At 42.9% G+C, this 14180-nt stretch overlaps 1 protein-coding gene across 1 annotated transcript in view; it reads left to right on the forward strand.

Annotated features, from left to right (window-relative positions):
- The window catches only part of WNT2 (Wnt family member 2), a 44378-nt gene that overhangs the window by 14735 nt on the left and 15463 nt on the right, over window positions 1-14180 (forward strand). Inside the window, exon 4 of the mRNA XM_019958713.2 lies at window positions 10468-10732. Coding sequence (XP_019814272.1) covers window positions 10468-10732 — 265 coding nt within the window. The remainder of the gene's footprint in view (window positions 1-10467; window positions 10733-14180) is intronic.

Genomic DNA, 14180 nt, shown 5'->3' on the forward strand with positions numbered 1-14180 from the left:
TCTTATTGGACCCCAAAATAGTATGTTCTTGATACTGTTGATCTTTTATTGTGTATGAATCAAAAACTAACCAAAATTAAAGCCCTGAAGCAAAGAGTAACTCTTAAGAAAATTGTTACAGTTCCAGGTAAAGTTCTATTATTCATATAAAATATTTTTTTAGACTAGCTTCATTAGTCAGTAAGAACTATTATATATATGGTTAGTCAACAGTAATGTTCTTGAATTCCACAAATATAAATTCTACACCTTATATTTCCTAGCTAAGCCCACCCACAGGCACTGTTTTTAAAGAATGACAGTGCTCAAGAAATCACAATGTCTTATTTAAGTTAATAAATGATTGCATAAGCAAATCAACTGCACAGTTTGCTAATAAATATTCCTTGTTTTCCTAGTTCCAGAGCATGTATGTTTGAAAGATATGTTGGTCTGGTTTTCACTCTCAGAGATGTGGACCTGTCAAAAGGATTTAATTGTTAATAAATGTACTTGGCTTTCAGCCAGTATCTGAAAATTAAATAATATGATTTTAATGTGTGTTTCCCTCAGGAAAATTGATATAGGACCAGAAATATGGTGGTTTTGTGGCAAACACCCAACTAAAAAGTGACGTGCTAACACTTCTTCAAATACTCAAGTTAAACTAAATAATTTAGTTGAAATATACAGCATATATCAAACTAAAATAAATCCTAAGTAGGCTTTCTAAGGCAAGGTCAGTAGTTAAGTTTCTACAGATTTCACATGGTATGAGGTAGACAGCCCTTTTTCTGATAGGGAGAGAATCAGTAGGGCATGACACAAGGGTCATAAACTTAGCAAAATGCAGGTACTTAGAAAAAAGACAACTCTCATGATGTACAAAGAAGTCTTATAAAGACACCCTGGCGTTGCTTGAGTTCTGTCTTCAGAAAGGCTGAGTTAAGAAACTAAAATTTCACTCTCCTTGGGAGAAGTTTGTCTTTAAAACTGTCAAAATAATTCTTTGTGGACTAATTTAATGTGAAAACACTAAATGCAAAAACTTTTACAGAACCCACCACTGAAACCAGAGTAAAGGAACCCCTCAGGACTTCATAAGAAAGGCTGGCAGAGTCAGACAGGCTTAGGGTGCATCCTGCCTCAACCATGTTGCCTGTAAGACCTGGGGCAAGGTCCTCAGCATCGAGGTATCTCAATAGCCTCATCTGTAAAATGGGGGTGAAAACAGTATATGCCTCATATGCTTGTGTGGATTAAATAAAAGTGCTTAAATCAAGTGCTTAGCATAGTTTAACATATGCCAAGAGCCTAATGAATGTTATGCCTCGTTATTATGCTCTGACCTTTAGCTGGGACAGATACATATAAAACAGAATTATTCTGTTGCACAATGCATGTATTTCCTTCTTCTATACCTTTTTTTTCAAAAAACGTTCAGACTTCTGTTTCTGCGGTAGAGAATACTAATATTTATAAATTTCTTAAATTCTAAGAGTAGAACATAACTTCTGTAGACCTGAAGGCTTAAAATGCTGAAAGTCAAAGGTTTAAGGGCCATCCACAATCTACTAAGTAAAATTTTAGCAATAATGGAACGATGAGCTTACTGAAGATTTTTTATCAGGAAAAGTTACATATTAAGCTAAAATGGCTTCTACAGGGCTTAATGCCAAGAGTAATGCTGTCCTCAGCAGTCAAAGTTATTCATCTTTTTAAAAGTTGTCATGTCAAATGAGGTTTCATGATGAGATGCCGCAGAGCCAACACTGATGGCACTAAACAAGAGGTGACGGAGGGCGCTGGTGAGGAACTGTGCTGCTGCCGGGGGTATACAAAGCTATAAGGGCCGTGAGACCGTCAAAACAGGAGCCTACAGAGGCAGAAGGCGGAACTTTGACAGCAGCCAAGAATCGAAGAAGGAAGTGGTAGAAGAAATCCTTTAGAAAAGATTCAAGACAAAATAGGAAACAGGACGAATGTGTCATGAGGTGTGGCCTACCTTTCCAAAAGAAGTTTTCAGTATCACACACTGAAGACAGCAAGTCACTGTAATCGATTGTTTATCATGTTCTTTCTGGTATAAAAACAATACTCATACAAACCAAACTAACAAACTGAGAAGTGCAGAAGTGTGTATCATAGAGTGAGAACATTTCCTCCCCTCACAATCCTTGTCTCCTTCCAGAATATTTCAAAGTACAATCAGATGCAAGCCTGTGGATAGAACATATACTTTTTCACTTCTTTCTCCCTCAGATCTCATTAAAATCATAGTAATGGAATAAACCTGGCTTAAACCAACAATAAAGAGAATGGTCAAAGAAATGAGAGAACTCAACAAATTTCTGGAAATTTATGGAAAGGGAATGAAGAAACTGTAACTGATAAAGCAGGGTGGAGAAGCCTTCAGTCTAGCAGAATAAAAGTAGATGAGGAGGGGGAAAGAAAGCAGATGAGGAACATGGAAATCAAGATGCCGTGAGAAAATTTCAGATACTAATGAGCACTAGAGAGAAGCAGAGGTTCAAAAATTGGGATTAACTGAAAAACCCGCTGGTGGCATAAAGAACCCCATCTCCTCCCCTTTACCGCTGAACAGAACTCCTAGAAGTCTAGCATCAAATCTTCTAGGCTTTTTGGAGTCATAGTCCCCCAAACAAACAGTGTCCTACCTAGTCACTAGAAACCAAACCTCTGGTCCACAAGCCCTACCATATAACCAGATTCCTAAATATCTTTTTATGACTTCACTCTTAAATACGAAGAAAATGTCCAAGAACTACCATATACTTGATTAAATTCAGAAGCATAAAAGAAAAAACAAAAAAGCAGTACGTCAGGGATGAGAAGAGAAATTTTTAAAAACCAAGAAGATCCAAGAAGGTATTTATATCCATGAACAACAAGAATGGATGCTTTCAAAAAGTGACAATTAGAAAACAAGAGAGAACTTGGAAGAGAAAGTCAAAGAAATCCCCCAGAAAGTAAAACAAAAAGCCCAAAGGACAAATAGAGAGTCATAACATCACCTCTCTTTCCCACTTGAGTTTGAAACCAGCTGAAAAGTGGACAAGGGAGGTAGATATAAGGAGTAACAGCAGCTGCTGCAGGATTGGGGCGGGGGGGGGGGGGGGGGGGAAACGGCAGCCCTGGAGGATGCAGCTTTGAAGCTTCCATTCCACTCCAGAGCTGGGTAGACTTACTCACCCTGTCCCAGGCTGTGTACCCGGGCTCTGCAAGGAACCCCTCCTGGAGGGCAGGAGCTGATCATAACTCATCCTCTCCACATGCTGGCAGATGCCCAAAGAGAAGGAACCCAGACACACAAGCCCTGCTCCTTCCTCTAAACTCACCAGTTGGAAAAGTCTGTAGTCCTCCCCTGGGGAGAAATTAGTAAGGGGATAGAGAGAGCCAGGAGTATTACTCTAATGGAATTTCTTCCTCAAGAAGCCAGGAAGAAAGTATTAAAACTATAAAAGAGAAAATATAAGAGACATGGAGGATTGATTCAGAAGGTTCAGCAACTTGACTAATTAGAAAGCCATAAAGAGACTAAAAAATTGTGGCGTGTTGAGGGGGTGGAATATTAAGAGAACATCTCAGCGCTGAAGTTTTCAGATTGAAAGGGCCCACTGAGGGCTGAACAGGACTAATTTTTTTAAAACTTCTAAATACATCCTTGTGATATTTCAGAACACCAAGGATAAGAGCAAGTTTCTAGTGCCTTTCATGTAGGGGGTGCGGTGGGGTAGGGGAAGTGAAATGAAAACAGAAATCAGTAGGCAGAGAATCAGCTGCATATCAGATTTCCCATCTGTAACACTAGAAGCCAAAAACCTTGGAGCAATACCTTCAATTTTGAGGGGAATTTATTTTCAACCCAGAATTTTATCACCAGCCAAGCTATTAGTTGAGTGTGAAGACTGAATAAAGACTTCGTAATACACAAGGTTCAGAAAATGCATCCTCCATGCACCTTGAAGGAGTTACTCAAAAAGGGGCTGCAGTAAAGAGAAGGAATGAACCAAAAGAAAGAGAGAAAACATGGCATCTGGCAGTGCCGTGTGCTCCTCTAGGAGGGCGTGATCCCAGCTGTGTCCAGGCAAGACTAAGAAGATTCAGGGCCACAGAACCCCCCCAGGAAAGGAGGGGACGTGGTGGCACAGGTGGAATGAGCGTTGAGAGTGGAAGACATTGGGTTACAGTAATGCACTTAGTAACAAATAAAGTAAGAAAACACCAAGCTTCAATCTAGCAACATTCTTCGTCCCAGACATTGTCCAATTGGATCAGAGATTATAAAATGCAGTCCTGGCACAGTCCTTGGTTGTGCGGTTAACTAAGGAGATCAAACCAATCATTCCTAAAGGAAATCAACCCTGAATATTCATTGGAAGGACTGATGCTGAAGCTCCAAAACTTTGGTGAAGAGATGACTCATTGGAAAAGACCCTGATGGGGGGAAAGACTGAAGGCAGGAGGGGAAGGGAGTGACAAAGGACGAGATGGATGGCATCATCCACTCAATGGACATGAGTTTGAGCAAACTGTGGGAGATAGTGAAGGACAGGGAAACCATGGGTTTGCAAAGAGTCAGACACGACTTAGCCACTGAACAACAACAAATATTTATTGTTTTCAGTTTTTAGATTTGATGTTTAGACATACCATGAGACACTTAATTATGGTTATAGAACACTAATGCTCTAATCTTCGTCACCACAAAAGGACAGACCATGCTGATGGAGACTGGGAAGTGGAAGGGGAGGAGAACGGAGGGGGCTGCAAGTATCCTCATCTCATGAGAGAGAGCACTGCTGACTTCAGGAACTAGAAGAGGTGTAAGGATTCTCCTTGAAGCTGGAGACATCATCAGAACCAACCATGATAGAACCATGTTGGGAGTCCGGGGGAGGGTAAAATTAGTGAGGTGTGAATCAAGTTTTCACCCTCACCCATAAGAAGAAGTCTATCAGGGACTATACAGCATTGCTTGGAAGGTAAATAAAGTGACTGGCAGAACTGTCACACTCAGTTGTGCCAGCTGTGCGCGGTGCCCCTCTCCAGAGGGCTCCATTCACTGGCATTCAGGTTTGTTTAGTTATTAAGAGAATTTTCTGGTGGATGTCCATAAAATACCTTGAGGATGGGATTGTGTTTCTCACAAAGCTGGAGGAAAACTAGTACAGACCTTGTTCTACAGACACGTAATGAACCACCACAAGGGCACAATGCGTTAAAAATGACCGCTCTGGGGTTGTGCCAAGCAGACTGGGAGGGGCAAGGTGGAGTGGGCACAGCAAAGAGTTACTGCTTTTTATTCTCTTTGCTGGACTCTAATTTTTTAAAATCATGTGTACATGCTGCTGCTGCTCCTGCGGTTTAGTCGCTCAGTTATGTCCAACTCTTTGTGAGCCCATTGACTGCAGCCTGCCAGGCTCCTCTGTGCATGGGATTTCCCAGGACAACCCACCGGAATGGGTTGCCATTTTCTTCTCCAGGGCATCTTCCCCAATCAGGGCCTCTCCTGCTTAGCAGGTGGATTCTTTACCACTGAGCCACCTGGGAAACCCCATGTGCACATACTTAACTTTAAAATTCAAGAGTAATACATAAAAACAAACACAAAAAGGCCCAGACTGTCTGGCAGTGCCTGGATGTCCCCAGGTCCCCTGCTTCGTTCACTCATTTCTTCACAGTGCAAATAAAAAGTCTGTTGCGGCTCCACAGCTGCCTGCGTGGGAAGCCCCCAGTCCCTCTTCCCGCGCCTCCGGAGACCCCAGAGGAGAATCCTTGTGGCAGGGCCCTGCGCGGAAGCCTGTCCCAAAGCAACGCTAACGCAAAGGGCTGTTTGTGGGAAAATTTCCCTGGAGGTCAGGACATTTTGGAGACATAGGATATGACATAGCTTCTAATTCAGTCCTCAGATATCCCAGTTTCTAGAAATGTAAGACTGGCTCTGCACGTGAATGTCTTACCTGCTCTGGCCGTGGTGCGGACTCCTTTTCTACTCCGCCACCTTCCCTGGTTTGGACGTGACTCAGCCTGGCTGTGTATTAGAAGCACCTGGACCGGAAGTGCCCTCAAGGTGGGCCCCACCCCCTGCCCAGGTTATGGTGTATTCCGCTCCAGGAGAGGTCAGGGTCTCTGTGATGGAGGCAGTCTCCAGATGGATTCTAATGTGTAATCAGGAAGAGAACCACTGCTCTACTCTGCTCTCTCTAGTTGCCAGAGAATAATTCCAAGATTCTTGGTTCGTTTTTCTTTTTAACTTGAGGAGTAGTTTGATTGTTTTTCCCTCTTTCGGATTATGCAGCCCCTCAGACAGCATCCAGATTGTAAATGAACATTCTTTCCCTTCCTTCTCTGTGTATGCACACATATGCAAGCCTTTTAGAAGTGCATCATACAACTTACATTGTTCTGCAGTTTGCTTTTCACTTGATTTCCTTTTATGCCTGTAAGAATGATATTATTAATTAATCAAAAGCCACATCATATTCCTTTATTAAGCACATACCATTGTCTTGCTGACATCATCTGAGTTTTTCCTGATATTTTGCTAATTATGCTGCAGTGAACATCCATATGGGTCTGTATCCTTCAAAGCTTGTGCAAATATTTTCAGAGTATCACCAAAGTCAAAGGATACTATACATTTAAAATTTCGATAAGTATTGCAAAAATGCTATTTTACATGACATATTGATTTAATCTCTCACCAACAGTTTGTTAAAGCATCTCCTTTCCATGCTCTTATCAACACCAAATATCAAATCATTGATTTTTTTTTTTTATTATTATTTGCTAACCTGCTAGGCAAAAGCAAAAAAAGTGTTACACTATTCGAGTTTGCTTTGTCTGACTCCTAGTGAAGTTGAACATCTTTTTATCTTGTTATTACTACTTTGTACTTCTCCTACGAATGAACTGTTTCTTAGATTTTTTATGACAATTAGTTTGGAAGATGCAATGTGATTCCTATTTCCCTCCTTACCTCTTTTTTGCTCTAATAGGTCTATAACATTATCCATTTAATTCTTGATTTAGTCAAAATAGAGGGAAGCAGAATATGCACAATTCAAAATTTGAGAAAAACACAATTTACAGGACTATTTAAAATGCGTTTGTAGAAAGAGCATGGATCTGTGGGCGAAACATATCTGATCCACATTTTTCTAAAGTCTGCCTCTGTCTCACAGGGATGACTCGGGATTTGACTTTCCGTGCTGAGCCCTGGTTTCCATAACTGTAGAATGGGAATAATAATCTACTTTGCCTAATCATGGTAATTGCATAAGACAATGTGTGGAGCCTGGCACATAGTGCCGTGCTTATTACTATAATGTTGTTATACCATTTGAACATTGGAATTCTTCTAAACTAGGAAGCATTGTTGTGAGCTTCTTACTCTTACATCAGCTACTTTCTAAATGAGGCCACCTAGGCTTAGATCCCCTGCCCTCTGCCTCTCTGATGGAGTGGGTCCTCTTCAAGGTTAAAGATTTGAATGTCAAGTCTGCAAACTCAGTATACAGAAGAGGCAGAGGTAGCCCCCAAGTGTGACTGAGCACTGCTTGGACTGCCTGTTGGGGATGGGACCTGGAGATGCCAGCAAACCCAGTACCAGAGAAGGCGGCTCACTCTCCCCCTGGGTTAATTGTCAGAGTCTGTGATTACACTCCAATCAAGAACTGATCATGGTTCCAGTGGGAATACTTTCACTTACAAGTAACAGACCCCAGGGAACCTAAAAGATGAGGAAAACTCAGTATTTTGGATCACGAGAAGTCTGGAAGGAGGGCAGGGCCACGGTGGGTTCACTCAAGCAGTTCAGCAACACCCTCTGGAAGCTAGTTCTTCCTGTCTTTCCAGGCTGCTGTCTACAGCCTGTTGCTTGTCCTGCATTGGCTGCTTCATGTCCCAAGGAGGCAGCTGCAAAAAACTGCATCCAGAGACAGAGAAAAAGACATTTATCTCTTTTAAAGAGTGAAGGAACCTTTCCTACAAGCCTCCCAACAGATTATCTGTAACATCATATTGGCCCAAACTATATCACTACATACTCTATGCAAAAAAAAAAAAAAATCAGTGGCATAACAGTGCAATTAGTATTAAAGATTTCGGTTGTTGTGGGTCAGAAAGAGTCCAGGCCAGTTCTGAAGCACGTGGCTACCCACACCTGAACAGAAGTTAGAAGGAAGACAGAAGTGGGCGCAGCCACTCAACAGTGAACCACGGTGATCATCAACAGGGTGTCCCACTCCTGCATGTGCTTATAAGAACTCATAAAGTGTATTTTAAATTAATATGCAAACCCTTCAGTTAATCATATACAAATACCAAGTTCTAACTTTGTAACCTGGAAACTTAGTATTAATATTACAAAGGAGAGTAATATATCCCATTATTTTCAAAGACAAGTATTACTTGTGAGTAAATAAGTCAGCTTTTAAAGGAATAAGCTTTGACGAATAAGCGTTCATAGTCAGTTCCCAAACGCTTGGCATGGAGTGAGCTCTGTGTGACTCCATCAAGATCTTTGGACAGAAAGCTCCTGGACAGGTGACCCAAATGGGGCAGAGGGGGTGGAGTCAAGATGGCCCTCCTAGCGGTGTTTCTCTGGCAGAGGCCTGCTGTCCGGGTCACCTAATAAGTCTCATACCAAACACCCGCCATATAAAGATAGGGGGCAGAGGTGGGGGGCACAAGGGAAGTGTAGTTCCAGAAAAGGAGTCCATTCTGAAACATCCTTTAAAAATGCCCAGAGCCCCGTGACCCGGAGGACCAAACTCAGGACATTTCTCCTTCCTTCTATGTCCTTCCCTCCAAAGCTGGCTTATGCTGAACAGGGCAGACTTCAAATGTAACAGGACCCAGTCATCATGTGGGACAAAGCGGGGAAGGTGTGGTGCTACGGCCTGAGCCAAGAAGGGGGTGCATAACCGTGAAGCCCTCATGCTGTCTCGGCTCCTGCTAGATTGCTTTTGTGGGACTGATCTTCTGGAATGATGAACATTCTGTATGCTTGGTTCTACCATAGCATTGGATGGAAACTGAGTCTGTGCAAGAGGCAAAACCTGGGTAGAGTTACCTGGGGTGAGGCCCTGGGGAGGGACAGGCAGCCTGGAACATTGGTTTCTGTGAGGTGGGGTGTAGGGTGAGCTGGGGTGCTGTGGGGAGCTCTACCCATTTTGTGCTGGAGCCAACCCCCATATCCCCACCAACCCCAACGAAGAACCTCAGAGAGTGGGCAGAGTTCCAACCATCAGCTCCAAGTTCCTAGAAACAGGGCTATCAATGTGTTACCCTAAGAATTTTGTTCCTAGCACTGTCTCAGATAATGTCACCAAGGGGTTTCACTCCCCTGCTGCCTCTGCCTCCCATCCGCACCACCCCTTGGCTTAGACATGCAAATGGAGAGGGCGGAGGCCCTCAGAAGGCAGGTTTCTCATCCTCTGCCCTGAGCCTGAGCTGAGGTCAAAGGCTCAGACTTGGTGAGGTCTCCAGGGTTGGTCTCTCCCATAGCCTCTCTCACTCAGAAATGAGTGTCACAGTGCTCTGGGGAGCTGATGAGGGAGACCCTACTCATCCCACTTGCCTCTATCTCCTCTCTCCAAAAGAACACAGCACGCTCAGCTCTCGCTGAGTTATTCAGAATAACTCAGCCAGAGCTGAGTGATAATCCCCCAAATTTAATGTCAACTTCAGGGTCACCGACTGACTTTCCAGTGTACCCTGACTCTGTCCTTACCAGCTGTGTAAACTTGGACAAGTGCTTTTACAACTCTGTAAGTCTTGCTCCTCAATCATCTGCAAATGAATCCTGTAACACAGGCTTGTGAAGATCAAGGTCATCGAGACAGGGTGCAGAAGCATCAGCACAATGCCTGGACCATGGGAAACACGTCATAAATAGGAATAATCAGTATTATCGGCTTATTGAAAGAAAACGGGCTTAGCAATTATTCATTTGAGTAAGAGGATACATTTTCAACATAGTAAAACTTATTTAGAAAATACTCTAATTCATTCCCTCATTCTTCAAATTGGCTCCACATCCCAGTAAATTCAAATTAGTGAGGCTTTTTTTTATGCCCATAGGGAAGCAGGTTCACAGTCAGGTGCTGGCCCTCGCCACCTGCTACAGTCAGGGTAGTGTGCCCAGAGTGACTAGCAAATGACTGCAACATCTCCCAGTCCTGAGTCCCAGGATCCTGGGTCTTCAGTTACTTCTCTTTTCCTTCCCCCACCCCTGCCTTAAAAAAAAAAAATTATTTTATTGCAGCATAGTTAATTTACAATGTGTTAATTTCTACTGCACAGCAAAGTGATGCAGTTATACATATATATGCTTTCTTTTTCATATTTTCTACCATAATGGTTTATGGTCACTTCCTGATTGCTTGGAGGTAAGAAAAGTGGCAGCGTGTGTGTACATTTGAATCTGCCTCCACTGAACTCACCTGTCCTTTCCCACAGGCTGTAAAGAGGTTCTTGAAACAGGAGTGCAAGTGTCATGGCGTGAGCGGTTCCTGTACCCTGAGGACCTGCTGGCTGGCCATGGCTGACTTCAGGAAAACGGGCAATTATCTCTGGAGGAAGTACAATGGGGCCATCCAGGTTGTCATGAACCAGGATGGCACTGGTTTCACTGTGGCTAACAAGAGGTTTAAAAAGCCAACGAAAAATGACCTCGTGTATTTTGAGAATTCTCCAGACTACTGTATCAGGGACCGAGATGCAGGTAAGTTCAAAACACTTTATTCAAAGTACCTAATTCTTCTGAGAATCAGCACTCCTCAATTTAAGTGCAGTACTGTATTTTCCACCTGCCAGTCCTCTAAGTGCAGCCTGCTGTCTTCAGGTTCAAAGCTCAGGTTCTTCAGCATTCATATTTTAAGTGCACAGAAAGCTTTCCTAAGCAACTGGAGAAATTCACTGATAATGTGCAGATTCTGGAGAAATGGAACCCAACAAGAATGTACGTGGCAAAAAGTCAAAATGTGCAGATTAGCAAAAGTCCTCAGCCTGGGCAGAACTCTAACTGGTGGGTTCACGTCCACTACGTATAGAAGCCCAGCATCTTCCCTGTGATTTGGCGCTCAGGGGAGGACAGCTTTGCAGTATATCTGCCCCTTTAAGTCCCACCTTTGTGATTATGGAAGAGGGTCCCACGGCTTTAGAGTTAGCCTGTTCTGAAATCCTCCATACTTCACACTCCCTTGCTCTTTCCAAAATGCTCTGAAGTTGCCAACTACTTGAAAGCAGGAATTCATCCCCACTGGCTCAGCTGTCGGAGAGCAGTGGATGAGGGCTGCCTAAGAGGCACTTCGTTTATTAAAGCCACACCCTTCCCTTGCTGACGGCACCTTTCCTGTCCTGAACTCACTCAGAGGGCAGGTCCATCAGCCTCAGTACAGCAGTTGCCACCTGTGGGCTTTACACATGTGCTTTTCTCCACCTCTTGCCCCTCCTGGTCAGCCGTGAACTCCGGGCTTAGCACAAAATCCATGCAAAGACTTTGATACAGAGTAAGAATGAGCACTATGTCTCAGTGGAGAGGAGGTGATGGGGAGCCCACAGCCAACTTATCTCAAGCCAACTTCTCAGGCTTAGTAGAAAGCAAGGGAATTCATTACCAGGAAAAACATCCTCAAATTCAAATTCTGAATTTGTTTTTCATTCCAAAGTAATTGCAAAGGAAACAGTAAAACAGAGCAGACGTCAGCAGCTCCTATCACAGGTCTGAGCAGGATTATCAGGGGATGTCACAAAAAGTCCAGAGCCTCTTCTTTGTCCCCGAGTGGTTGAATTGCCTTCATGGTTTGATGAGCTGGTTCTTTGCAGCCCTGGAGCACGTTTGGACATGCAGCCCCTGGATTAATAACTGCTGAGCGAAAGGGCCAGATGCTGTGCCCTGCTGCATTCCTCACGTGCTTTGCGACCTCTAACAAGTCATCCTACCTGTCAAGCCAAAGTTTCCACCCAATCCCCAAGAAACTTGTGTTTTGGTACAGGAGGGTCCCAGAGGTGTGGGTTCCTTTGTGCTGTTAACTAGCTGCTTAACTTCAGACTGCTCAGACAAGCATGGGGCTGATGACATCAGGATCACTTTAGGAACAATGTACTGACTCCTGTGTGCCAGGTACTGCTCTAAGACCATTGCACACATGGTCTTATTTAATCCTTAGAACCACCCTATGACATCAGTGCACTGGAACTGATTATTGAAGAAAAAAGACAAAAATGATTAAGAATAGGGTGGCTCCTAGTTGATCAACATCAACCAGGAACCAAATTCACCTCTTATATTTTTGAGATCAGTTAAGCACCCTGGATATCACTGTCCCTATTGTACAGATGAGAAAGTGAGTAACCAGCTCAAGATCTGGCTGGTCTTGGAGGGGATCAATGTCCAGTTGTCTGACCCCATGGCCTGTGCTCCTAGCCCAGACATTACAGCTTGCCCCTGTCTTTCTCCCAGGGCATGTATGTGAAAGGACGGGTGAAGCATGAACCTCATGTCAAACATAAGAGGACCTGCTTCCCCTGGACATCTTTTCTGGTTTTTTGAATTGAAGCAGTTTGCACAGTGAAGCAGTTATGCATGATGACCATTTAACTGCTACAGATAGATAGAAAGACCTTACTTTCTCTTCACAATGGGGAGATTCTGAATTGAATCCCTGCTGCCTCTTCAGGATACTAAGTTATTCTTGCATACTTTGCTTTTTATACTCCCATATATTAGAACATGATTCTGTTTCTTGACCCTAAAATAGCAAACACATTTGCAGTACCCACCACATATTAGGGCTTGATCCATATTCTCTCATTGAGTAAGGTGGGATGTTATTATCCCACTTCATGGGAGGGGAAACTGAGGCTCAGACAGGTTATGGATTTTTCCCAAGGACGCTAATGGGTAAGAGGCAGAGCAGGGACTTGAATCCAAGTCCTTCCATCTTTGTAACTATTTCACTCTGCCTCCAAATGCACCAGCCACAAGGTCTACTGCTGCGGGTCCAGACTTTCTGAGGGAGGTTATATAATTTATTCACTCTCTGACTTTATTTCCCTTCTATTTTAGGCTTATTTTAGCTTCTCTGACTTAAAAAGATTTGAATTTGGTTCTGGGTTGGTCTTGATTTACCAGGAGCCACCTTGTTATTTTTTTTAAGTAGCCAGTTCCATTGTTTTAGATCAGATTTCCACTAAGATTCCTAGATTATTCATAAATTGAACTATACTTAAGGCCTTTTCATTTTAGCTAAGCCTAGAAAAATGCCAAAGTCATCTATGAAAACTTGCAATATTTCTTTTTAGTTCTGTTGACCGTCAGATGACTGTTTTAGTGAAAATATGATTTAGGGTGTTTGATATTATGTGGAGAAATTTTGGATTGCTGACAGTATTTTTTCATTGTTCATATCTGGACAAATAACACTTACAAATAACACATATATGAGATGCAGATTTTCTCTGAGACAGCCTCCTTTAACCCAAACAGCTGCTGAGGGCCTTGCCCTGGTCTGTATAGAGATGAGACTTTCTCCAGGCTACTTTCTTCTAGAGACTTCTGTGGTATGTACTCTGAAAAGTCGGTCAAAGTGTGTAGTTCTGAATCTTCCTGGAGTGGCTCCCAACTTTTGATTGTGCAGGCAGTGAGATATGACAGAGTCTGAGAACTGTGAGAAGGGGAGATTCCTGAATCTAACTCAGTGGCATTCCTTCTCTGGGCTCCCCGCCTTCATCTGGGTCAGTACTAACATTCTCTGCTGTACATTTTAAGAAGCACTCACAGTTAACGAGTCAGGACACCACTGAGAGAGTCTCTCCACATGATTGCACGACATCAGACCTGCTTTATGGTAAATGGAACATGTTCGAAATGAGTTGATGTTGTTCAGTTGCTAAGTCATGTCTGACTCTGAGACACCATGGACTGCACAAACCAGCTTCCCTGTCCTTAGAAATGGGTTACCATCAGAGTTATCCAGGCTCCAAAGTAAGTCAGAAGTTTTCAGTAAAATTTAAATCAAAAATATTTGTGTGTGTGTGTATATATATATATATATATGCATTTGTGTGTGTGTGTGTGTGTATATATATATATATATATATATTCACTCTTAAAATTGACACTAACTTTTCCCTTGATTTCATCACAAACTACCCACTCTGCTGTACTG

The sequence above is a fragment of the Bos indicus genome, chromosome 4, assembly GCF_029378745.1.
Source record: "Bos indicus isolate NIAB-ARS_2022 breed Sahiwal x Tharparkar chromosome 4, NIAB-ARS_B.indTharparkar_mat_pri_1.0, whole genome shotgun sequence".
In the NCBI taxonomy this organism is placed as follows: domain Eukaryota; kingdom Metazoa; phylum Chordata; class Mammalia; order Artiodactyla; family Bovidae; genus Bos; species Bos indicus.